The sequence below is a fragment of the Muntiacus reevesi genome, chromosome 20 (assembly GCF_963930625.1).
Source record: "Muntiacus reevesi chromosome 20, mMunRee1.1, whole genome shotgun sequence".
Taxonomy (NCBI): Eukaryota; Metazoa; Chordata; class Mammalia; order Artiodactyla; family Cervidae; genus Muntiacus; species Muntiacus reevesi.
The window spans coordinates 12,429,830-12,457,601 of NC_089268.1; the positions used below are offsets into that span (position 1 = coordinate 12,429,830).

General features: G+C 39.6%; 1 protein-coding gene across 2 annotated transcripts in view; it reads right to left on the reverse strand.

Annotated features, from left to right (window-relative positions):
- The window catches only part of STK38 (serine/threonine kinase 38), a 41,683-nt gene extending 20,067 nt beyond the window's left edge, over window positions 1-21,616 (reverse strand). Inside the window, exons 1-5 of one of the 2 annotated variants that reach the window (XM_065913412.1) lie at window positions 21,327-21,616; window positions 16,675-16,807; window positions 4,330-4,381; window positions 3,304-3,426; window positions 1,677-1,760 (exon numbers count right to left, since the gene is read on the reverse strand). In XM_065913412.1, coding sequence (XP_065769484.1) covers window positions 1,677-1,760; window positions 3,304-3,426; window positions 4,330-4,381; window positions 16,675-16,805 — 390 coding nt within the window. In that variant the 5' untranslated portion in view covers window positions 16,806-16,807; window positions 21,327-21,616. Of the gene's footprint in view, window positions 1-1,676; window positions 1,761-3,303; window positions 3,427-4,329; window positions 4,382-16,674; window positions 16,811-21,326 lie in introns of both variants that reach the window. The other variant, XM_065913413.1, reaches the window with a different exon arrangement.
- Between the last annotated feature and the right edge of the window lie 6,156 nt (window positions 21,617-27,772).

Genomic DNA, 27,772 nt, shown 5'->3' on the forward strand with positions numbered 1-27,772 from the left:
TATACCTACAAGAAGTCAGACTCTGAATCTGTACTTTGTCAGCCCCACTCAGAAGTGATGGATTTGCCCCACAAAGCTGCTGCCTGCTTCCTCAGGACAGCTGCCCCAGGTCAAGCCTGTGGCCGGAAACTTTAACTGGACCATGCTGAGATCAAACCTAGGGAGCTGAGTCCATCAGCAAGAGGAGCTAATGATTTAAGTTAATTCATTTAAAATCCTAATTCGAACAGACACTTCCTTTATCTTCACGTAGGAAGTCTTTAGAAACTGATTTTGAAGAAGGTACAGTACTTGAGAGAATGTCTTTAAACAGTATGTTTGGATCATCCTGTCACCACCTGTTACCTCTATGAAGGATTAATAAGTGGAAGTTACAACATGTACTTCTTTTTACAATTTTACTCTACTATTCATTTGATAAAGAAATACTGTGAGTCTCGGTTAAAACTACAGGAAATATATCTTGTAAAAATAAAATTTACTTGTGACATACAAACTATACGGACTAATCAATACAGCTTCACATTCTCCTTTCCAAGATTAACTGAAGCTCCTTCAGTGTCAATACTCATATCGCACTAATTTTTAGATACATTAATAGTGCTGGTGTGCATTTTGAATAAGGTTGGTGTTAACATATAATGTCTGAAGATCTACTGCCAGGGTATTTGCTACTTCTGACCAAAATTCCTGGGAGTCTAAAGCTTTAAAGAGAAAGCTTTAAAGAGAAAATTAAAATCCCAAATTTTGAGCTAGCACTTAAATGAAGGGCAGAAAAGCCTCAATGATTATAGCTCCTCTCAAGCGACTGGAAGGACTGGGTATGGGGCCAGCCTCCATCCTGGCTCTGAGGTTTTGTATCTGGAGCTCTCCTTTCCAGGGGGCATCTCTCTGCCCGCCTGTAATGACTGGTATTTTATAGGATATTTGCAGGCATCGCCCACTACAATCTGTTCTGCTAAATTAAACCAGATTTATAGAAAATCTGCATTCTCACTTTTAATATATACTGTCTAATATTTAAAATCTTACTTATTCTGCATAAAGTACTGAATGCAGCTTATAAATCTATTTGCAAAGTAGATTTGAAGTTTTAGAAAATATTCTTAATCATTAAATGAGAGTCTGCACTGCTGTGCCACCTTCATTATATTTTTTCAAATTCATTCCCAAACAAGACTGGCCTCTCTCACATAGTGACAAGCCACTCTGAAGATCCAAACTGGGTTTGCGTGAATTTACAGAATGAAGCATATTAAGACCTATTTTAGATCAAACTTCAAATTCTAATTCCTAAGTCTATATTCCAAGGTATAATACACAACTTTCCTCAACATTCTGTAAGGAACATGCTACTACAGTAAGTACAACCTCAAAAAACAGCTCCTAATGACAAGGACAGCTTGTGATCAACTGCAAAACACAAATATCAGACGTTTCTCTAGTAGATTTTCAACTTTAAAAAGACTGCACATAATGTCTTAGGTATTATTTGTACCTAAAATATATATAACTGCTTCTACAGGGTGGGGGGGTGCGAGAAAGCAAAGTAATATTATATGACAGGGCTAAAGAAAACTAAAAGAGGAATATACACTTCAATTAAGCAAAAAGAACAGTTTTAGAAGACAAAAATTCATAAGATGACTAAAATCACTACTACAATTATGCTTTACCTGCTCTTTTTCAAGCATATCTGCTTTACGAAGTATTTTCATTGCATACACATGGCCCGTATCTTTCTTCTGAACAAGCCGCACCTAAATATTGTAAGAGAAACGCCAAGAGTTCATGATGCCAAATTAATGGTTTCATGTGTAACAGGAAATTATATTTAAACTGAAAAAGTACTGCAATTTTTATATAAGCAATAACAAAGCTGAAGAAAATGCTTTTCAGTGTTTTAAAATGGATATATTATACACAGTGAGGTCAGTGCCGAAACATCCTCAGATATCTCCACCTCTGAACAGCTCTGGCTCCCGAGTTGAACAGATCAAGCTAATTCAAAACCCTCACTTTGGACTCATCAAACCCACGACACATGTCATCCAGTCAGCTCAAAAAAATCTAAGGAAATGTTTACAACAATGTCTAAAACAATAGCAAAAGCTAAGGCACAGGAAAAAAATGCCTGGAAGTTGGGGAGGAACTAAAATGTATACTTAGGGAAATAGAGTTTTCTGCAGCTCTCCTTTCTTTTTTACTTTCCTTTTTTTTTTTTTTTTTTTGAGAGAGAGAGCAAACAGATGATTTGTGATGAAAAGAAATGGTCTGCAAACCCAAACACAACTACTCGGCAAGTCCCTGCACATCCCCTCCTCCTCCCCCAAAACAAGTATGCTTTCTTCTCCCTGAAACATTCTTATTTTCCTCGATTCCCACGTGCTCCCCTCAGTGAACATAAAGCTCTTTTAGATGTGTCCTGTACCTTTTCCTCTCTCAAGAGGCCAATAGGGATTCTGAACACTGAGCGATCAATTTAATCTTTCACCTGTGCCTTTGAATATGTACTCACATTTCCCCTAGGTGCTGGTTTTTTTATAATGTGCTGCTCCTTTTGTATTTACAATGATAGTGAAACTATTGCATCAGTAGGTCGTCCACTTCGGGTGTTTTCCACAAATGGGGAGGATCTTGCACAGGCTCATTCAAACCCTTCCCAGCAGACTGCTCTTGTGATCAAGCAGGACGCACTTGAACAACCAGCTGGGACAAAGCTGCAAATACTTTCATTCTCTACCACCACCCACATTAACTTATTTCTATAAATTGTTTCCTAGGGCCTCTTTTCAGAGCTGTACCAATCTGGCAGGAAGAAATAAAGGGTGGAAATATGCTGGAAGTTTGCTCTTGGAAAGGCAGTGTAATGGGAAAAACAACAGCTTTGAGATCAGGAAGACCTAGGCCCTGCTTTGGAACCATTGCCCAATGGATGTGTGACACTGGAACATTATCTATCCCCTCAGGTTTAACTATATCATGTATAAAATATTAGTCATGATTCTAGGAAAGAAGCACTCACTAAGTAATAAATATTGATTTATTTCTACCTATCAACTCTCCCTCTAGATGAATATTTAAAGCATCAACATCATCTAGCAAAACAGAGAAGAACAACCAGATCCCTGGGACAGTGAGAGGGCAAGAAAGAGGAAAGAGAGCAGGTAAGACGTGGGGCTCAATGCAGGGCCCACCCACGCCCTGCTACACTTCTATCAGCCAGCATAAGCTCACGTTACGTTAGAAGCTTCGATGTGCTGTGGCACTCCTGTATTTGATAAGTAGCTGTGGTGTTTTTACCTCACCAAAGGCTCCTCTGCCTATTACTTTTAAGGACTCAAAATCTTCCAGTCCAAGTCTTGTTCTCTTCAATCGAAGAAACTCTGTTTCCTTCCGAGCATGCGCTGATCTCCTGAGTCGTTTCTAATGTTTAAACAGAGAGGGAGAGAGGTGGGAAGAGACTCTGCAACAAGTCTTATTTGTGGTTTAGCCCACCCAGAAAGCAGGGCCCCACCAGACTAAACACCATCTGTTCACACAGGAAAGCACCGCAGAAGGACCCTAAGGAGGTCAGCCCTGCCTCCCCATTCTCAGACACAATAACCACCCTGAACAGAGGATGAACCTGCTTCACAGCCCACTACTCTAATGTTCCTAAAGTGGAAGGATAAGCAATCAACATTTCCCTTTAACTTTTTTTATATACAAGCATGGTTTTTATTTTTTATTTTTTTCTTATATACAAGTATGGTTTTTTAATTTCTCTCTGGAATTTTTACACATTATGGTTCATTCTATGCATTAACTTCCTATTGTTCCTATAAATCTTGGGTATTTTTCACCATTTTTCTGGGTTCTATGATTCATTCCTCCTTTTGAGAACACCTTCACAGCCATTTCAGTTCTTTCCATAGTTTCTTATTAATTATATTTTCTGCCACATCTGTGGGCATTGGGGGGAAAAGGCTGATTCGAGAGGTATTTCACCTTGACAAAAATTTCAGAAATTTGTTCCACTTCTATGGAGCGTTTTCAGTGAATTAAAAATGCTAATTTGCTTTTTAAAATTTTATTTCATGTCTTCATTTTCTTGGAATTCTAAAGCTAATTAATTTACTACTATAGAGCCTAGAAGCCATCCTTTCCTGGTATTTAATAATCAACTTCTCCCTCTGCATGAGTACCTAAATCCAGAAGCACACCCGCCCTCATAATTTCCTGTTACAAGTCAAAACCCTTCCTCCATGCACCAATGATAATAACTTGCTACACAAGACATGATCTGTCAGGCTTGGTTTCAAGGAAAATTTTTCCAATATTAATTACCTCTTCATCCTTGAGGCCTTCTTCTTCCATCACTTTTTCTAACTTCTTTTGTCTAAAAATAAAGACATATGAAATTCACGTTTGAATGATAACTTTGTGTTAATCTATGTACAATTTTTTTTTTTACTGACAGAAACAGGTAAAATTCAAAACGCTTCATTAAAACAACAAATTACAGTTAATAAGGCACGTGAAAAGATTCTCATCCTTTGTTAGTTCTACATTTTGACAAAAATTGTTTAAGATGTTAATGCAACAAAGAACCTAATTTTGAAATGTAAAGTTCTCACTCTGTGTGTGTGGTAGTTCCTCCTTAACAAACCACCAACAGCTGGTGTCTGATAACCTCTTCTATCAGGGTGTTTCTCTCCCTGCCCCAGACTGAAATCTACTTCCTTTATTTTCACATCTTCCTCCTCCTCCCTGCCACAAGCACAGTAATAACAAAGGTAAACACAGAATTTGAAGATTTAAGGGGGGTGTGGGGGGAATGTTGGAAAAAGGTGATTACCAGCACTGATAAAACTTAAAAGCCACATGGACCAGCCAAAACAACAAACAACAAAACAATACCAAAAAAGCACCAAGGAAAAAAAACCCAAAACCAAAAAACTTGAGATTCTAAATCCTTGGAGTGCTATACCTTAGAAACTGCATCCAAGAATATTTTTGACCTATACTCTTATACTGATTTGATAAAACTAAGAGAAACAAGTAAAATTTCCTTATAACTAGTTCCACACATCTGTTATTTATTCTGCATAATAAATGAAAAGCACAGGGGCTAGAATCTCCTCTATCCCTGTCAGCATCCCAGATAACAGGCCAGCTGAGCAGGGCAGAGAAGAACAGACATATAGGGTACACGAAGCACCGGTCATGTGGTCTAGCCCAGTTGAGGCACCCTGCACTTCGAACGCCACACAAGGATGGTTGACTCAGTCTGTACACAATTAGGAGCTACTAGAGACTTATGCACAATGGAATGGTGTGATGAGGTTTCTCTTTGAGAATGGCAACCTGTAGTAATGAGCTGATGGACTATCAGGAAAAGCAACAGACAGGAGAGAGAGGAGACAGGAGACAGAAGTAGGAAGGGACTCTGGAACAAGAAAAGTTATCATGAGTCAGATGAATAATAAAGATGGAACTAGGGCTGGAAACAAAACGTGACCAGAGTCACTGCAAAGATGGCGAGCTGACAGAAGGAGTCAAGTGAACAGTCCTGGAATTTCTTGTGTGGGAGGATGATGGTGCCACTAACCATGACAGGGAACACACAGAGAGAAACCTGGGACAGTAAGAGTTTTATTTTAGTCACTGAATATTTACTGCAATACCAGTATTTAGTGAAAATGAGTATTTTTATTTAATTATATTTATTTACTATTAGAAATCATATTACAGTACAAATCCACAGGCTCGGATGATAAACAAGAATTTGTGTCCAAACTCCCAGGAAGTGAAAGGATCCACTCCAACTCTGAAGGAAGAAGAAAGCATTTCCATGACTCCCAGTCTGCCCACTCCTCTTCTCCTAGTTCCCAGAATGTCTGGGGATATGCGTCTATGTGTGCACACAAACTAGAGAGAGAAGGCTGTACCACTGGTAACTTCAGGAGTGAAAATTAGTTCCATTTTTTTGGTTAAATAGTTGAAGTTGGGAAGAGTAAGAAAAGTAAACGCATGGTAAGAACTATAAGAACTCAACCCTGGTCAGCTACTTCTGGGCTCTGAGTATCAAACACCATCATACTTTCTGACTACATGTTCTCTCAATGATCACCAGACTGACAGCAGTCTAACATGCTATCACACAATGTGTGTTACAGAGATGGCTCCCTCTGAATTTTAAATCTAAATTCAAACTAGAAAGTATTCTACACTGCCACTGCAAGTGTAATTAAACTGGTCTCAGTAGATAATCTGCCTGAGAGTAAAGTATTTAGCAGCAGCAGCATCTTGAACACAACCAGATTCTTTTCTGGCCACTGCGTGCAATTTGTGAAATATGAAATCTTAGGTCCCCGACCAGGGATCAAATTTTTGGGCCCTCAGGCAGTGAGAGCTCGGAGTCCTAAAACTGGACTGCCAAGGAATTCCCCTCAGATTCTTTTATTAGAGAAAAACTCCAGAAAAAACCTACCATGCAAAATGATCCATGGTAATGATTCACGGGAACCAAGTCAAAGATCTTGAAGACACCAAAAATGGCATAACACAGTGACATCTTACAAAAGGCGTGTGAATCACATCCTCTGTGAAACAACACCACAGAGCTACTGACTTGTCAGACTCGTGTTGGCACTGTGATGACAAGAAAATGGCCATGCTTTTGGGGATGCATATTGAAGCAGGCAGGACTCAGAAGACAGATGTTTCAAATTTGCTTTAAAACACAATAGCAAGAAAAAATAAAATGGAATAGATGAAACAAATTTAGCAAAGTCTTGACAATCACTGAACCTAAGGGCTGAGTGTATGGGGCTGACTGTATTAGTCTTTCTACGCGTGTGTTTAGAAGTGTCCACAGTGATGAACAAAGGCAGGCTCCCTCCACTGCACATCTCTGGTGGCAGGCCAGGTAGCTTAACACCCCAGCCTCTGGTGAGGTCACTCCAGCTCAGCTCCAGTTTCAAACCAGGACCCTGAGGGGGAGAGGCACTTCCATACATAGAGGCCACACCCAACCCCACCCAGCAAGGCTTCCATGAGCTCCCTCTATTAGCACGTGAGACCATTTCCCACAAGAGACAGTAAGTTCTTTTGAAGACAAGGACCACATCTGAATCCTCCTTCTCCACTAAGAATAGTGCTTTGTTCATAGCAACTTTTTTAAGATGTCTGTTGTATGTCAGTCGCTTAGTTGTGTCCAACTCTTTGTGACCCCATGGACTGTAGTCCACCAGGAGCCTCTGCCCATGAAGTTTTCCAGGAAAGAATATAGGAGTGGGGTGCCATTTCCTTCTCCAAGGGATCTTCCCAACCCAGGGATTGAACTCGAGTCATTACAGGCAGATTCTATACTCTGAGCCACTAGGAAAGCCCAAGATGTATTTACTAAATTAAAAAAAAAAAAAAAAGAAGTGTCAACGTACACACACATTCATGACTACTTCTTGTAATTAGTCCCCCTTACTACACCTAATTTAGACTCGCCTCCAATACAGCTTGATTCAAAGGCAACAGGGATGGGAGGAAAGGCTAGTCCACTATACAAGCAAGTTGAGTGGACAATATTTCTAATTTCTGCAGATGAATCACTTAAAACCAAGGAAAATGGTATAGAAATAAACAGTGTATCTCCATGATCAGAACTTCGAATTCTCCAGAATTACCTTAAAAATGAGTATTACACAAATCTTTAAAAATCTCAACAAATTAGTTTGACTGACATCTAGTCAGTTCAATTCAGTCACTCAGTCGTGTCCAACTCTTTAAGACCCCATGGATTGTAGCACGCCAGGCTTCCCTGTCCATCACCAACTCCTGGAGTTTACTCAAACTCATGTCCATCGAGTCGTTGATGCCATCCAACCATCTCATCCTCTGTTGTCCTCTTTTCCTCCTGCCCTCAATCTTTCCCAGCATCAGGGTCTTTTCATGAATCAGTTCTTTGCATCAGGTGGCCAAAATATTGGAGTTTCAGCTTCAGCATCAGTTCTTCCAATGAATATTCAGGACTGATTTCCTTTAGGATGGACTGGCTGGACCTCCTTTACAGTCCAAGGGACTCTCAAGAGTCTTCTCCAAAACCACAGTTCAAAAGCACCAATTCTTCAATGCCCAGCTTTCTTTACAGTCCAACTCTCACATTCATACATGATTACTGGAAAAACCGTAGCTTTAACTAGACAGACCTTTGTTGGCAAAGTAATGTCTCTGCTTTTTAATATGCTCTCTAGGTTGGTCACAACTTTTCTCCAAGGACAAGTGTCTTTTAATTTCATGGCTGCAGTCACCATCTACAGTAATTTTGGAGCCCCAAAAAATAAAGTCTGTCACTGTTTCTATTGTTCCTCCATCTACTTGCCATAGATTGATGGGACTGGATGCCATGATCTTAGTTTTTTGAATGTTGGGTTTTAAGTCAGCTTTTTCACTCTCTTCTTTCACTTTCATCAAGAAGCTCTTTAGTTCTTGATTTTCTGCCATAAGGGTGGTGTCATCTGCATATCTGAGGTTATTGATATTTCTCCCAGCAATCTTAATTCCAGCTTGTGATTCATCTAGCCTGGCATTTCACATGATGTACTCTGCATAGAAGTTAAATAAGCAGGATGACAATACACAGCCTTGACGTACTCCTTTCCCAATTTGGAACCAGTCTGTTGTTTCATGTCTGGTTCTAACTGTTGCTTCTTGACCTACATACAGATTTCTGAGGAGGCAGGGAAGGTGGTCTGGTATTCTCATCTCTTTCAGAATTTACCACTGTCTGTTGTGATCTATACAGTCAAAGGCTCTGGCGTAGTCAATAAAGCAGATGTTTTTCTGGAATTCTCTGGCTTTTTCTATGACATCCAACAGATGTTGACAATTTGATCTCTGGTTCCTCTTTCTTTTCTAAATCCAACTTGAACATCTGGAAGTTCACAGCTCATGTATTGCTGAAGCCTGACTTAGAGAATTTTGAGTATTATTTTGCTAGCATGTGAGATGAGTGCAATTGTGAGGTAGTCTGAACATTCTTTGGCATTGCCCTTCTTTGGGATTGGAATGAAAATTGATCTTTTCCAGTCCTCTGGCCACTGCTGAGTTTTCCAGATTTGCTGGCATACTGAGTGCAGCACTTTCAGAGCACCATCTTCTAGGACTTGAAAGAGCTCAACTGGAATTCCATCACCTCCACTAGCTTTGTTCGTAGTGATGCTTCCTAAGACTCACTTGACTTCGCATTCCAAGATATCTGACTCTAGGTGAGTGATCACACCATTGTGGTTATCTGAGTCATGAAGATCTATTTTGTATAGTTCTGTGTATTCTTGCCACCTTTTCTTAATATATAAGTCTAGACTCACCCATTCCTGGGGCCCAAATAAAACTGACACTTGTTCACTAGTAATAATCAAACATTGCATTTGCTCACTATAATAACTACACATTGCAAAACTCAGTATCAGATCAGACTAAAAGCAAACAGAAAAACCTGAGTAAGAATATGGAATAGAAGTAGCAGCAGATGCTGGTTCTCAGAGGGTAAAATGTAGAAGAATTCTTATATGATTTAGGGGGAAGAAAGGGAAAAGCACAAAATTATTGCCTATTAAATTAGGCTTTTAAAAAAAAGAAAAAAATAAATTAGGCTTTTGTGGCTTTAATTAATCCACCAAAATAATATTCATAAAGAACAGAAACAACACAGATCATTTTGTAAAAAGAAATGCCAGTTGCCTCAGTTTTCATTTCAAACTGCTACAAATTATCCAAACCATTAATTTTCTATGAACAACTAGGTGATTATTAACACCTATCTCTCTTTATGGATACCTAGGATCACATGAGAGAACAGGAGAACTGCTATTGCTAGAGAAGCTTAACGTAGAGGCCAGGAAATGCAAAAGACAGATTAAAAAAACATGAATTTGTACTACTCGATGTACTCAGTTTGCCATCTTATAAGGAGCTTCAATAAGCATTCTGCCACACTAGACTCAGGAAATTTAACTGTTTAAACCAATATGTAGGATCACTGTAGTGTTTCTATGAAATAGCCCAATGTTCTCTATTCTGCTTTTATACAGGAGACAATTTCCAAATGATTTTCATTTTTCCTCCTGCCTTTCAGCTTTGATCTCATTTCCCTCTGCAGTAAACCCTTTGTTCAAATATAACCAATGTTGGACTTCCCTGGTGGTCCAGTGGTTAAGAATTCACCTGTCAATGCAGGGAACATAGGTTCCATCCCTGGTCTGGGAAGATCCTACATGCGGAGGAGCAACTAAGCCCATGCACCACAACTACTGAGGCCACAGGCCTAGCTCTGCAACAAGAGAAGCCACCACAATCAGAAGCCCCACACTTGCCGCAACTAGAGAAAGCCCGCATGCAGCAATGGAGACCCAGTGCAGCCATAAATAAATAAAAAGTTGCAAATATAACTCAGTGCCCTACTATAAACAGAATGGCATGAAAGTTGCATATAGGGACCTCCCTGGTGGTCGAGTGGGTAAGATACCACACTCCCAATGCTGGGGACCTAGGTTTGATCCCTGATCAGGGAACTAAATCCTACATGGTCCAAGGAAGACCTGGCAGAACCAAATAAGTAAAAACATTAAAAAAAAAAAAAAAAGTTGCATGTAAGTGGGAGAAAAACTAGAGATTTTAAAGACAAGGCATATACAAACAAAATTTGTATTACATCCTGATCTCTTTTATTAGCCCCCAAATTTACCAGCCCAATACTTATTATTTCAAACTGCTCATGATATGTTAGCCACATATTCATAATTAAATGTTTCTTAACCATCAATTGTCTCATATCATTAAAACTCTGCTTATTTTTCAAGGTTCTGTGATATTGCCCCCATAACATCAAAACTCTTAAAAATCTATCTCTGACAGTTCCAATCTGAGTTTACCGACTACTGTAGTAGCTCCTGCCAATCACTGTTCTTTAAATTTTTCAAATTTTCATAGTTTTTAAAGGCTACAATCTATTTACAAATATCACAAAATACTGGCTATATTTCCTATGTTGTACAATCCATCCTTGTAGCCTATCTTACATCTAATAGTTTGTACCTCCCACTCCCCTACCCCTTTATGACCCCTCCCCCTTACTGGTAACCACTAGTTTATTCTATCTGTGAGTCTGCTTCTTTCTTTGTTATATTTACTGGTTTGTGGTATGTTTTAAATTCTACATACAAATGATGTCACACATTATTTGTCTTTCTCTATCTGACTTACTTCATTTAGCAATAACGCCCTGTAAGTCCATCCACATTGCTGAAATGGTAAAAATTTCATTCTTTTTATGGCTTAGTAATATTCCATTGTGTGAGTATGTATACATACATCACACATCTTTACACAATCCTCTGTTGATGGACACTTAGGTTGCTTCCATATCTTGTCAACTGTAAATAATGCTACTATGAACATTGGGATACACAGCTTCCTGAACTAGTGACTCTGGTTTTTTCTAATAAATACCCAGGAATGGAATTGCTGGATCATACGGTAACTCTATTTTTAGTTTCTTAAGAAACCTCCATATTGTTTTCCTCAGTAGCTACACCAATTTACATTCAACTGACCATGCAGGAGGGTTCTCTTTTCTCTACATCCTTGCCAACAATTGTTATGTGTATTCTTTCTGGTGATAGCCATTCTGACAGCCGTGAGGTGATATGGTGGTTTTGATTTGCATTTCCCTGATGATTAGTGAGGTTGAGCATCTTTTCATGTGGCTGCTGGCCATCTGTGTTTCCTCTTTGGGAAAATGTCTACTCAGCTCTTCTGCCCAGTTTTCAATCGCATTGTTTGACTTTCTGATGTTGAGCTATATGAGCTATTTATATGCTGCTTTTCTTTTTTAATTTTCTTGGAGTGATAAAACCCCAAATAAGACGGTCTTACCAAACTGTATCAACAAACTTAAGACCAAATATCAACTCACATCCAAAAAAGAGGGCACTAAGGAAATGCAAAAACTAGAATAAGGTATCACCTCACACTGGTCAAAATGGCCATCATCAAAAAGTCTACAAACAAAAAATGCTGAAGAGGCTATGGAGAAAAGAGTACCCTCCTACACTGTCGGTAGGAATGTAAACTGGTACAACCATTATGGAGAAAAGCATGGAGCTTCCTTAAAAAACTAAAAACAGAACTACCATATGATCCAGCAATCTCACTCCTGGGCTTGTACCTGGAGAAAATCATACTTCAAAAAGATACATGCACCCAAATGTTCACTGAAGCAGTATTTACAATAGCCAAGACATGGAAGCAACCGAAATCTCCATCAACAGAGGAACAGATAAAGAAGATGTGGTATATATATGCAATGGAATATGACTCAGCCATAAAAAAGCAGAAAATAACGCCATTTGTAGCAACATGGATGGACCTGGAGATTATCTTTCTAAGCGATGTAAATCAGTTAGAGAAAGGCAAATCATATGGTAACACTTATATGTGGAATCTGCTTCTCTTGTGGCTCAGCTTGTAAAGAATCCATCTGCAATGTGGGAGACCTGGGTTCGATCCCTGGGTTGGGAAGATCCACTGGAGAAAGAAAAGGCTCCCCACTCCAGTATTCTAGCCTGGAGAATTCCATGGACTGTATGGGGTCACAAAGAGTCAGACACGACTGACTGACTTTCACATATGTGGAATCTAATTAAAAAATGATACAAATGAATTTATTTACAAACAAAATAGATTCACAGATCTTGAAATCAAACTTACAGTTACCAAAGGGGAAACAAGGGGGGAAGTGATAAATTAGGAGACTGGGATTAACATATACACATTACTGTAAATAAAAGATAACAAGTACCAACTAATTATTATCAATAATCAATAAAACAAGTTAATCAGAACTCATAAACATTTCTTTGTAACTGCAACACCAGAAGCTCTGATTTCAAAAAAGCAGTTGTTAAAAAAAAAAAGAGAGAGAGAGAGCAGTTGTATTTTAAAATAACCATCCCCAACAGGTTTCACATGCCTAGAGTGTGCATATTTATTTTTGAATTCTCCATGCTCTTTTTTGTCCCAGTGAACAAAGCTAGCCACCACCACGTATAAAGTATCTTGCTGTTCTGCATACAGAGCTGCATATTTAAAATCAAATCATATATCCCATATAAATTATGATGCATACCCTCCTGTAAAAAATGATTGCAAAATCCTTATCCATACCCTAGCACACAGAATCCATCAATATATAGAGAACAATGCATTTTGACCAAGAGGGTTTTACCTCAGGAATGGAAGGTGAGTTTAACATTCAAAACTCAGTCCATGTAATTCGCCATAGTGAAAGAATAAAGAAAACACAAGATGATCATCTCAAAGATGTAGAAAAAGCATTTGACAAAATTCAACACCCACTCATGATAAAAATTCTCAAATAGGAACATAAGGAAACTTTCCCAATGAACAGCATCTTTGAGAAACCTACCTTAACATCATAACTAACAGAGAAACAGTGCTTTCCCCTGTAAATCGGGAACAAAAGATGTCTACTCCCATCACTCACACTCCACACTGCACCTGATATCCTAGTCAATGTGAAAAGGTAAAAAGAATGAAAATGTGTACAGACTGGAAAGGAAGATGTAAACCTCTATCTGGGTATGATTCTTTACAAAGAAAATTCTAAGCAAGCTACAAAAAGGCTACTATGAAAGTAAATTAGCAAGTTGCAAGGTGTAAGCTCAATATGCAAAATTCAGTTATAGTTCTATATACTAGCAACAAAGAAGTGGAAAATGAAATTTCAAATATCCACTTACAAGAGCATCAAAAAAAACCCAAAAAATATTAGTAATAGTCAAACAAAACACATGAAAGGCCTCCACCCTAAAACTAGAAAATATTGCTAAGAAAAATTAAAGACCAAACAAAAATGGAGAGACACGCGTCAAAAGATTCAATATTGTAAAGATGTCAACTCTCCCTCAAACTGATCTACAGATTCAATACAACTACAACCATAATTCCATCAGGCTTTTCTGCAGAAACTGATTAAGCTGATTTTTAAATGTATATGTAAATTCAAAGAACCTAGAATATTCAAAGTAATCTTGAAAAAAACAAGAACCACCACCAAGTTGAGGGCTTATACTGACTTCAAAACTTACTACAAAGCTCCAATAATCAAGACAATCTGATACTGGCATACAGACAAATAGATAAATGAAACAGAAGAGCCCAGACAGTTTTATAATTATATGGCATTTGATTTTCAAAAGCAATTTAATGGAGAAAATAAAGTCTTTGCAACAAAGAGTGCTAAAATAATTGGATATCCATATGGAAAATATATTTCAAACCCCACCTCATACCCCACACACTTATCAATTCAAGATTGATCACATAAATTTAAAAACTAACCTATAAAACTTCCAGAAGAAAACATAAGAGAATTATCTTCATGACTGAGGAGTAGGCAAAGGTTTCTTAGAGGTCACAGAAGGCAATAACCACGAAAGAAAAAAAAAATTGCCAAATTAGATGAACAGGAAAGCCACAGACTGGTAGAAACTTTGCAAAACACATCTACAACAAAGGATCAGCATCTAAAGAAATTCCAAAACTCAATAGTCAAAAAATTTGAACGAACACTTCACAAAGGAAAATATGGCCAAAAGCCATATAAATAAAAATGCTGAACATCATTTAATCATCAGGGAAATGCAAATTAAAAAAACAATCAAATACCACTGAGCATCCACAAAAAGAGCTAGTTAAAAGACTGACAATACCAATGTTTAAAATATATATATATAAAGCAACTAGAACTCTCATACATCATTGGAAATATTTTAGAAAAATGTCTAGCAACTTCTTATAAAACTAAACATATACTTATGCGTATTTATGAGTCAAGAGCCAGCTATTCCATTCCTAAATATTTACTTAAGAACTGAAAACAAATGTTCTCAAAAAGATCTACACATAAATGTTCGGAGCAACTTACTCAGAACAGCCAAAAACTTTAAAAAGTCTAAATTTTTACCAATAAAAGAAGATATAAGCAAACCATGGTACAGTCAGAAAACAGAATGGTACTCAGCAATATAAAGGAACAAACTATGGACACGACAGCAAAATGGATGAACTTTTAAAACATTAGGCTGAGTGCAAGATGTGCTTTATTCAAATGAATCTATTTACATGTTCCTTTTGTATGGAACAGACATTAATCTATGGTAGAAACAAAACCAGAACAGCAGTGGCCAGGGGTTGAAGAAGAATCTCCAGGAAAGACCTTTCTGGGGTGATGGTAATATTCTGTCTTGAGAGAGGTTTAAGTTACAAAGGTATATGTTTTTGTCAAAACTCATCGAAGTGTACCCTTAAGGTGGTGCATTTCATTGTATGCAAACTTGCAACTCCCTTAAAAAATATATATCTCAAACTCGTTATACAAGCAGAAATATTCAGAAGTAAAACAAACAGACATCTGCAACATACTTTGAGGTACAAGCAAAAAGATTAAGATGAATTAATAAATGCATTAAGGGATGAACAGATCAATATGTGATAAATGATAAATGCAGAATCTATATGATGTCTGTATGGGTATTTACTTTATTGAAAACAGTTCTTTCAACTTTTCTGTGCTTCTGAATATTTTCATAATAAAATACTGGGAAAAAATTTTAAATAATGACTTACTACATGGATAGTACACACTAGATCAGTAACAATACCTGCCACTCTAATAGGGAAGACCCTTTATATTCTACTACAAGTTAATCACTAAAGGGATGTTGCCTATAAGCTTAAATTATACGTAATGACCCATCTCTGATAACCCTGTCTCTCAAGTAATGAACATTAAGCTCAAAGACCTTTGTTTAGCTCATAGGAACAATCATGACCAGGCCCACCTGTGAATGATTGCAGGGAGGAAGAAATTAAAACAGCCCCTCTGGAAGCTGACTGGAACCAGGAAATGTCTGACTTTACTCCCTCTCCGGTTAGTGGAAGAAAAGCCTTAGGCAAGAGGGTTCTTTAGAGGCATGAGTACACCATCTTCTCAGTTTTCTCACTTTCAGAACAAAGTCACTATTCCTTAACCCAACAACTCAACTCTCAATTTACTGGTCTGTCAGTGCAGCGAGCAGTATGAGCTTGGACTCTGTAACACTACCACCACCGTTCACGTGATTACTAGGTGTGAGGCACTTTGGTGGGTACTTATATGTATTACATCTAATACCCACAGCAATTCTGAAAGGCAAATAGTACTCTCCTGATTTTCCAGATAGGAGAACTGATGTGCAGAAAGACTAAAAACCTGTTCTAACCTCATACATCGACCAGATGGTAAAGGCAGGATTCTAAACACAGATCTGGCTCCATAATACTGCTCTTTCCATTATATCACAGTGTCTTAATGATGAACTCCAAGGTTTTGGTCCAATTAACTTCTTATAGTACCATGGAATTTTATGTTCTTGACCAGTAAACAGAAATAGAAATAAGTAGGTTAATAGCAAGGACCTTGGAAATCAACGACACTGTTACTTCACCGTAATGGAATTGGTTAGAACATGGTTGCTGCTCCTCGTCTCCTTTCAGTCATATTACAAATGTGATTCATAAAACAAGAGAAGGATCCCAAAACCATGACTCGATTTTCTCAAAATTCTTTACCTCATTTCTCGTTCTTCATGTTGAGCAATAAGGTTGCTATAAAAATTCTCCAGGGTCACTTTGGTCATTGTCACCCTTTCCTTTGTGTGACTACTCATGGACGAGCAAGGTGTTGAGCCTGTCATTGCCATGGCTGCTAGAAACAATGAAAAAAAAAGAGGTATTAGTTTTGGAGACAGAATCCACCAGTTCTGCACTCTCCTACCCTACTACTAGGAATGTAAATTGACCTAAGTTTTCTGGAATACAAACAGTATTAAACAAAACCCAGACAAACAGAATACTTGGTGAAAACAAGTATACATTAATGTTTTTTGACACAGAAATACCATGCCTAGGTATAAGGCCTTAGAGAAACTATCACACAGGTTCCTTTTTTAACTTTTCTTGCGCCAATGGAACCCGTGCCCCCTGCAGTGGAAGCACAGAGTTGAAACCACCAGACTGCCAGGGGATTCCCCCCAACTCCACACAGGCTCTTAAGGGAGCATGAACAGGATGTGCACTACAGAAGATGGTCCTTGTGCCATCAACTGTGTTAGGAGAAACTGGAAGCAATTCAGTAAGCAAATCAAGAAGTAAAATGTTGTGGAGACATATAAAGAAATAACCATATAGCAGTCAAAAGCGACATGAATATATCCTTAAGGAAGAGCGTTGCATTTTTCAGAAAGAAGGGAACAAGACCACAATACCAGACACATATATTAAGAACATGTAACACAGACAGTACCATTCTTTGCCATCTAGGAATCTACCTTGAAGGAATCAAAGACCCACAATGATTCACACACAAAGGAATTCAATGCAGCATTGTAATGACAAAGAAAAACTACAAGTAACTTGAATAATCAAGAATAGAATTGATTAAATCATGGAAAAGTCCTACAATGAAATAACATGCAGACAATTAAAATATGTTCAAAGGTTTGTCAGGCAAGCCTTTAAAGAATAAAACAAAAAACATTTTTCAGGAAAAATATTTCCAATCTAATTGAAAATAATAGGTTATAAAACAGAACATATACCATTTCACTTTTATGTGTTTACTGTATATGCACAGAATTATTAGAAACATATATCAAAATGTTACCAGTGGGAAAAAATATTATTAGTGGTCTAACTCTAGGCAGGGAGAATACAATAGATCATCTTCTTGTCTGTGCTTTTCCACATTTTCTTCAATAAGTGTGTACTATTACCATTAAGTTACCAAGAACTTTTAAATTTACAATTTCTATAGTTTAAAAAAAAATATGACTAAAATCTTCACCTACAAGTATAAATGTACTGTGACATGGCTTATGGTTTTCGACAGACGTCTGCTACCGATTTGAGTTGACAAGTTAAAACAAAGACCTATGATGGAAACAATACTACAAAAGAAAAAACCTAAGTCATAACTTTAGTGATGAAAGATACCTTAAAAACAAGAGGCCCTAAGTTCCTAGTTTTACATATTTGAAAACTGATACCAATGAGGTTTAAATAGCTTTGTTGTTGCTTAGTCACTCAGTCGTGTCTGCCTCTTTGCGACCCCATAGACTGCAGCATGCCGGGCTTCCCTGCCTTCACCATCTCCCCGAGTTTGCTCAAACTCATGCCCATTGAATCGAGGATGCTATCCAATCATCTCATCTTCTGTCGATCCCTCCTCTGCTTGTCCTCAGTCTTACCCAGCATCAAGGTCTTTTCCAATGACTCGGTTCTTCACACCAGGTAGCCAAAGTATTTGAGCTTCAGCATCAGTCCTTCCAATGTTCAGGGTTGATTTCCTTTAGGATTGACTGGCTTGATCTCCTTGTTGTCCAAGGGACTCTCAAGAGTCTTTTCCAACACCACAATTTAAAAGCACCAGTTCTTTGGCACTCAGCCTTCTTTATGGTCCAACTCTCTCATCAGTACATGACTACTACAAAAACCATAGCTTTGTTATAGAGGCCTTTGTTGGCAAAGTGATGTCTCTGCTTTTTAATACACTAAGTTTGTCATAGCTTTCCTTCCAAGGAGCAAGCATCTTTTAATTTCAAAACTTTTCTTAAGGTTCTCCTCTTGATACTTCGCAACTTTTAAAATTGTTTTGGAAATTAAATGTAGCCTTTTAAGAAATATGTAAACACATTACTACTAAGAAAAAAGGCAATTTTTTCAAATTAAGCAATTTTACAAAAAGATACCGGGGGGAAATCACATAAAGAATAATTTTTTCAGAGAAGAGATTCAAACTCAAGGCTCTACTTCAAAGTCAGTAATTCATGATGTGCTAAAATGATCAGTAATCACAAATTCAAGACACTGAATTCATCTCAATCTTACTATAAAATGTTATTTTTTATGGGGAAGTTTCTCCTAGCATCAAAGCAAACTCAAATGTTTTTAGGATATCAGAATTCTTTTTAAACCTCTGTCTGGTTTATGAAGCTTGGGTGTGGTTCCTTATTTGTCAGCCTGTACCCCCTCCACCCACAATGAAAACCACATGCTCTCTAAGTTTGGTGAGGAAATTTTAAAACCAGATTTAAAAACAAGTCTGAAGCAAGAGAGTGCTTAGTACTCCTCCCTTGTCTGAAAATTTCCGGAGAATGTTTCTGTCTGTCTCTCTCTCTCTATATATATATACACATTTTAACAAATGAAATTATTTCCACGTAAAAACACAACTAGAGAGTGTTTAAGCCTAAGAAAAACAATGCCCTCCATATAACAGGCAGTTAGTAAACATAGATTGAGCAAATTAATGATTTTCAGGGGGAAAAAAAAAAAGATTCTCAGTTGTCAACAAAGGTAAAGAACAAAATTACATTTATATTAATGGGTATATAAAAACTGGAGAACAAACATTTTGATCTATTTAAGTTGCTAGCATGACTTCCTAAACTTTGTAAAAGATCAACGGGAGATTAAATACACTCAAAGATACTCCTATAAAAGGCCAACAATGTTCTAACAGGATGGTTTTCAACCTTCATTCAGTCTCGAATGCAATGGCTAAGGTTACACTGTCCTTCCCTTTGGCCTTTCTTCAAACCCTCCTCCCCATCCTTTTCCTCTGCTCATAAATTCATAATTGATCATTCTAATAACCTTTCATCAAAAGTTACTATTGCCCTACAGCAATTTATAGGTTTTCTGGGTCAACCAAGTACTTTACGTAAGATGGCTTTCCCTCAAGCTTTTGACAACTCAAGCCTTCTTTTTTTTTTTTTTTTTTTAACTCAAGCCTTCTTGTCTTGACCTATAGGCCACTGGAGGCCCTTGCCCTATTTGTTTCATTCTCCAACTCAGAATTAAGAAATGATAGGTAAGCAAGAAATCTTAAAAGTTAGAAATGTAACAGAAGAATGTGGTCTTCACAAGTCCGGGCAAACATTAAAAGGAAATCAAATGAAAACTATCGTGTCTAGAGAGTTATGCATGGTTAACTGACTTTACAAAGGTACCCTGTGAATATCCCCTTTCCTCACCAATTCTGTCTTTGTGACTGACAACCCAGTATCTTTCATTTGGACAATTCAACACTGGAGCTGAGACTATTCTTTAATAGTCACATATCTAATTTTTCCTCCTGGAACTGTAAGACACTGGAAAGCAAGCACCCTGTCCTATAATGCTTTTAATATTCTTCCCCATATCGCGAACAATACTACGCGCTTAGTTAAGTATCTTATAAAAGATTTGCTAGGAAAAACTGGTTTCTTATGCCCATTACTAGGAGCCGAAAATATGTATGTATGACGGGGGTGGGGTTAGGACATGGAATGGTTTTCTATACCGAGCACGATAGAGTTGACCTCATCCCCTTAAGAGGAAGCTGCCATCTCTCGCCTGGGGGGAGACTGGAGCCTATTATTGAGGTGGTGGCTGTTCTACGCTTAGGGAAACCACATCCACTGCCTGGCTAATTCTAACTCGGAGCCAAAGTGCGCTGAAAGGGAGAGGAAACGCAGTGGTCTCCACTCCAGCCTTCCCCCGTACACGTCAAAAAGAACAAGATTATCTTTGTGTCTGTTGGTCTAGTGAAAGCTCTGGTCTCACTACCTGCCATTCTGCACACTTAAAAGTCTTTCTGCACAGACTCTGCCCCAAGTCCTTACTTTCCTTCTCCACTTTCTCTTTAAAAAAGGCTCCACCACATTTTCCTGTGGTTTTCAGTTGGATTATATGAAGCCCGGTACCCTAAGACTAACCATAGGGAAGGGGGTAGACGCAAAGGTACCGCCGCCCCCCAAGGTGGGGGAGAGGGTGGCTTTCGACAACTGCCTCAGACAACACCTCTCAGATTTTTAAGACTCCAGGAAAAAAAAAAAAAAAGGAGGTGAAAATTGGTAACGACCGACAGACATCCTGGAGGGGAATGAGCGGTGGCAGCGAGCAGACAAAGCAGGCGACAAGGAACGAAGAGAGCCTGGCACCCCGCCCCAACCGCACGCGAAGACAGAGAAAGGACGGGGTGCGGAGCCTGGGAAACCATGCGGAGGACCGGCCAGGAGCCTCTGGAAGCCGGGAGGAAAAGCACTGACAGGAGGGGTCGAAAGGGCAGGGCTGGAAAGAAGACGCGGCGGGAAAGGGAGAACCCCAAAAAAGAGTCAGGGAAAGAGGAGAGAAGGGAAAAGGTCGGGATGGACGGAAGACAACGGCAGCAAGACACTCACCGGAGCCCGGGGCTGAGGGGAGAGGCAGGGCTGGGGGCGGCGAACAGCCGCAGACGCCGGCCGGGCCAGCGGTCTCGACCTGAGGAAAGGCGAAACCCCCGCGGCAGCTGCCAGCCGACCCGAGGAGGGGAGGGGACGCGTTAGGGACTCTGAAGTAGGGGGCCGCGGGGCGGTTGCGGGTGTGAAGACGACAGGAAGAGCCCCAACTGCCGGAAAAGACGGCAAGCGCAGGGGCCAAGGCTGCCCAGTACCCCACAGCGGAGACGGGCTGGCGCGGCGGCCAGGGCGCCGGACTGCGCAAGCGTGACTTCCCGGAGCCGCGGCGCGGGTTCCGGGTCTGCGCATGCGCCGCCCCGCCCCGCCCCGCCCCATTCCGGCTGGAGAGGCCGGGTTGAGCGCAGAAGTCTGAGGGGTGGGGCGTTTTCGGGGTGGGCGGGACCGGGCTGGGCTCAAGGGGACAGTCCTTTTAGTTTTTTGTTTTTTTTTTTTCGTTTTGAAATAATTATAAACTCTCTCCCAATGTGACAGAATTAGTACAAAAAGGTCCCTTTTACCCATCACCCACCCAGCTTCTCTCAACATCTTACATAACTACATTGCGTTATCAAAACCAGGAAATTAATAATCGGCGGAGTACAATGGACTAGACCGATGCAATTAACTAGATGACAAACCTCAGATTTAACCACTCGGGCTTGCACTCATTTTTGCGTGTGAGCGCGTACTCGCGCCCATCTGTGTAGTTCCATGAAGTTTTTTCACCTGTGTAGTCATGGTCCCCTACCAACTCTTGATTTCCTTCATAAATAGGTCCCCCGGAGCCCTTCCCTCCGCCCGCCCCACCCCCCCACCCCCATCTACACTGCCTTAAAGTAAGGATTAGCATACTCTGCCTTGGATGGGGTGAGCTCTCATAGGTTTGGACATCTGATACTGGATACGAGGAGGGCACCCCAGTGTGCACAGAACCTGCTTTCCAAGGCTACCCAGCTGCGGAGTCTGTCCCATCCTTTGGGTTAGCGAGGACCCAAGACTTGGACGCTCACTGGTTCCTTGAGAATGGAGCGCAGTGCCCTTGAGCAGAAATTATCAGGCTCCTGGAAACAAAGATGACAATGCCCCTGCCTGCCTTCAACAGAGGCCATCTAGGCAGCGAAAGAAGCACGTGTGCAAGTCATTCATTACTGATTTGTGGTATTAGGGTGCCCCCAGGCTCTTCTGTATCTGTGTAAGACCTAAGGCTTGGTTTTAATCCTTCAAGCTTGGGGTCCTAGGCTTTGTTTCCTTAATGGTCTTAAAAACATAGGCTTTCCTTGACTGCTTTCATCTTGCTAGACTTCAAAGCCCAGTTTCCTTTAGTCTCAGCACACAAAAACCACTTTGCTTTTCATTCCCCCACCCTGAGGCCCTTCTTCCTCAGTGCATTTTGTTAAAGTCCTCCCTATCCTTAAGGACTTAGCTACGTGCCAGACTTTTGCATAGCACTTTTCAGTTTTTGAACCGCTTGCAAGAACTTAATCTCAGGTGATCCTCACAACTCTTTTTTTTCCCTTCTTCTTCCGTAATTATTGAGGTATAATTTACATATAGCACTGTATAAATTTAAGGTGTCCAACATAATGATTTGACCTATCTCACAAAATGACTATGACATTAAGCTTAGTAAACATCCATCATCTCATATAAATACAAAGTCAAAGAAACAAAACTTTAGGGCTTCCCTTGTGGATCAACTGGTAAAGAATCCACCTGCAATGCAGGAGACTCAAGTTCAATCCCTGAGTCGGGAATTTCCCCTGGAGAAGAAAAGAGCTACCCACTTCAGTGTTCTTGCCTGGGAAATCGCATGGTCAATAGGAGCCTGGAGGGCTGCAGTCCATGGGATCACAAGAGTCAGTCACAACTTAGCAACTGAACGATAACAACTTTAGTGAGGAAGATGCTGCTGCTAAGTCACTTCAGTCGTGTCCGACTCTGTGCGACCCCATAGACAGCAGCCTACCAGGCTTCCCCATCCCTGGGATTCTCCAGGCAAGAATGCTTGAGAAGCCAGTGACTGCTTATTCTTCACAGTGATTGGTTACAGTATTAGACTTTTCTTAAATGATAGGGAATTGGTTACTGGTTACCTCATAAAAATATTGGTGAAGAGTTTAAGTTGTGCCTATGATTTCCAGAGGCATAAGCAAGAAGTTACCAAGTCAAGTTAGTCTCCCTTGTCTTGCAAAATAAGATAAATTTTTTTGATAAATTTTTTAAAAGAAACAAAACTTTCATATATAGTATACTTTCATATATAGTATTCATATATATATATAGCAGTGTTAATTATATCTATCACAGTGTCCATTACATTCCTAGTATTTAAGTCTGGAAGTTTGTACCTTTTGACCACCTTCATTCAACTTCCCCTCCCTGCTCTGGTAGTCACAAATCTGATACCCTTTTCTATAAATTGAGTTCATTTATTTGTTTTTGATGTATAATTGATCTACAACTTTAGTTCCTGTTCTGCAACATACTGTCTCAATATTTCTATACATCTCAAAATGCATGCGTGTGTGCATGCGTGTTCAGTCATGTCTGACTCTTTGCGACCCTATGGACTATAGCCTGCCAGGCTCCTCTGTCCATGGGATTCTCCAGGCAAGAATCCTGGAGTGAGTTGCCATGCCTTCCTCTAGGAGATCTTCCCAAACCAGGGATCAAACCTGTGTCTCCTGCATTGCAGGTGGGTTCTTTACCACTGAGCCACATTTCAAAATGATGTAAGTCTATTTACTAGTGTCACCATACAAAGATATTACATAGTTATTGACTATATTTTTCACACTGTACATTTCAGACCTATGACTCATTTATTTTGTAACTAGAAGCTTGTACTTTTAATCTCCCTTACCTTTCTCCCCCACCATTCTTACCTGCCTCCCCTCTAGGAACCACCAACTTGTTCTCTGTATCTATAACTCTGTTTCTGTTTTATGTTTGTTCATTTACATTTATTTTAGATCCACATGTAAGTGAAATCATATGGCATTTGCTTTCTCCATCTGACTAGCTTCACTTAGCGTAATATGGACCTCTAGTTTCATCCATGTTGTCACAAATGGCAAGATTTTGTTCTTTTTCATGGCTGAGTAGTATTCATATATGAATATTATATGTATATGTATATATATACATTACATCTTTATTCATTCATCTATTATTGGGTACTTAGGTTGCTTCCATAACCTGGTTGTTTCAACTAATGCTGCAATGAACGTAGGAATGCATATATCTTTTCTAATTAGTGTTCTTGTTTTCTTTGGATAAATACCCAAGAGTAGAAGCTGAATCAAATAGTGGTTCTATTTTTAATTTTTTATCATAGTAGCTGCACCAGTTTCCATTCCCACCAATAGTGCGTGAGGATTTCCTTTTCTCCACATCTTGTTATCTTTTTGATAACAGCCATTCTGATCTTCACATCTCTTTGGCAAGTCACAAAGGAAAAGCTGCTGTTTTACTTTTCAAGATCAAGGTCTTGCCCTTTATTTTTATTTTTTCCTAACATTTACTTTTTAACTTTTTTATTATAGTGGACTATAATTGATTTACAATGTTGTGTTAGTTTCAGGTGTACAACAAAGTGATTCATTTATACATATAAATATATCTATTCTTTTTAAAATTCTTTTCCCACTTAGATTATTATAGAATATTGAGCAGAGTTCCCTGTACTATACAGTACATCCTTTTTGGTTGCAAAGGTGAGTTTGTAGTGTTAAAAAGAAAACCATAGGCCCAAAATGGCATCATTTATGCTGAAGCCCATGATAACAAACTTAGATTTAATACCTCATCTAATTGCAGTTTTTACTTTCCCTGGGGAATGTAGTCTCAGTCATTCATCCTGGAATTTTCTGATGAGCACCAGCAAGGTAATCTGTCATTTGGACCCTCTCCATCCCACCCTCCACAACCCCTACAAAGGAAGAAGATGGAATCTGCATGATTCAACCTCACTCTTTCCCCAAGTAAGGTGATCTGGCCTAAACAATCTTTTCCTTTCATTTGCTAATTGCTTCCTTGCCCACCTGTAAAAACCATCCATTCTGCACAAGGTCTTCGGGCTCCTTTCTCTTTACTAGCTGGGATACTGCCTGATTCACAAAGACTGAACAAAGTCAATTACAAGTCAAGATTTACTTGGCGGAATATTTGTTTTTTTAACAACAGATAACTGGGCAATGTGCCTTTTAGACAGTGCCAATATATAATTTCCCTGGAAGATAAAGATTCATACAGAGTAGACTAAATCAGATGACCTGGGATATACTGGGCCACATCTAATGGAAGTTCTTAACTTAAGTCTTACTATGACTTTACTAATGCTGCTGGCTATGTTATTTGTATTTCATCTGTTTTACAAAATTGCTGTTTCTTACACTGCCAAATATGTGACTGAGGCCTCTGATAAAATAATACTTAATTCCATGTGAGATCAATGATGGTAACTGTGTAACTCTAGATATGGGAAGAAGCAAGAAGAGGGAATGCTTTCCTGGACCAAGAGGCTAGTAAGACAGGTGGTCCAGAGAATTTTGGATACTGTTTTATGGCCTAGCTCAGTAACAGCACACTGAGTGGCCTGTCAACAAATCTCTGCCAAACCTGAGAATGGACATTCTCAGCACCATGGGATAAAATGGTCATGAAATGCCCCCCACAGAATCATGGTCAAGTTTATGAGTGAAAAGGGGCTCTGCCAACTGAAAACTGACACTTGCCATCTACATCCACAAAGATTAAACCATGGCCACTGCAACAGCTGACCTTCAGTTCCCCTGAAAGGAGTTCAGGGTGAAAATCAGGAATGAGGCACTCTGTGGTCTGGGAAAAACTGGCAGAACTGGTCTTCAGATAGTTAGATCTTTTCAGGAGAAGATTTTATGAATCCCAACTCTTGCATCTTCTCATACCTAGAGAAACACTGACATCATTAATGGTGACGTCATTGGCTATTAAGGAAAATTTTACAACTAAAAGTCAAAATAGAGTAGCTATGGTTCAGATATCCTGGGAAATAACTAGGTGATGTTATGGGTGTACTTTCAGATTAGACCTCGCATTGCTAAACCTTTGAGTTTTCTGAGTCGTCACAGGCTTGGATGCCCCCATTCGCAAAACAATATCTGCTGAAGCTAGTAACTGCAACCCTACTTTTATAAAACTAGGCAACTGGCTACCTTGTACAAGTCTCCCCGAAGTGACAGGTCCAGACTGGGTTTTGGGCCTATTCTAAAAAGAAATGAGATTTAATTTGTCTATTAAAATTCCAGTTATCACTCCTCCAACTACTTCTAATTAGCTATGTTACACCAAAATGGCAGACCAAGGGATTGAGATTTTAACCATACAAGACTCAGATCTAGAACTTGGAACTCAGGAATACTTCCAAATCAGTGTCTAGTCTCCAAGCTGAGGCAGTCCTATGCCCCATTTTGACAGGAAATTATCACAGTCATAATTGCCCAATTCCCTAAATTAAAACTGAGCAGAACTCTGTGGGGCTCTGGAGTACAGACCTGTTCTGTCCATTTCTTTTCTGTTGGATATAGGCTTCATTCAGCCTCCTCGACCTTTCCAGAGTTCCAAAGGGTGGATTCAAACAATTGCTAATCAGGGAAGGGAGGGGATACAGAAACAAAGGAGAAATAATCAAAGGTTGGTACAGCCTCCAGACAGGGGCCTGATTCCTACTTAAAGAAATATGCATAACAATGTCTTTGAGTTCTTCTACAGAACTGGAGCCCTGACCCAGGTGGAGGATGGTAACTTCAAACTAAACACAAGATTCTTGGAGCATAGCTCTGTTGCCTTACCACCAACAAATCAAAAAAAAAAAACAAAGAAGTCACAAACCCTGCAGCCCTCACCCCAAATGTTGCCTCCTGTTTCTGGGGCCCAGTGATGACCACCCTGTTAGGTCTCCTGTTTGGCCCCTGTCTATTTCATCTCTGAGAGGAGCCAGCAGTTTCTAACTAAATTACTGTTATTACAAGGGTGAATGCTGGTTTCAGGTAAAAAATACCTTGGCTTAGATCAGGTAGAGAGAGACTTCTGCTCTGCTAGGCAGGCCTACACCCATGCACAGCAGGAACAAGTTACAGAAGAAAGACCTCCACCCTATTCCCAAGAAGTATCTTGAGTATGAAGTCTCTCAGGGGAGAGTTGTTAGGGGAGGCACACTGATTGAAACCGCCCCCCCTGGCCAGGCACCGCAGTAACCATTTGCATGAGTTGTTTTACGGCAGGAGGTCCTGGTAAGGAGCACAGAACTAATAAGCCTCCACCAACCGGAAGAGTTCGGGAAAGGTCAAAAGGAGACACCACTTGTCCGACCACCTCCCAGAACCCTTCTCTCTGGCATCCATCTTGGCTGAACAAGGCGTGCACCACCA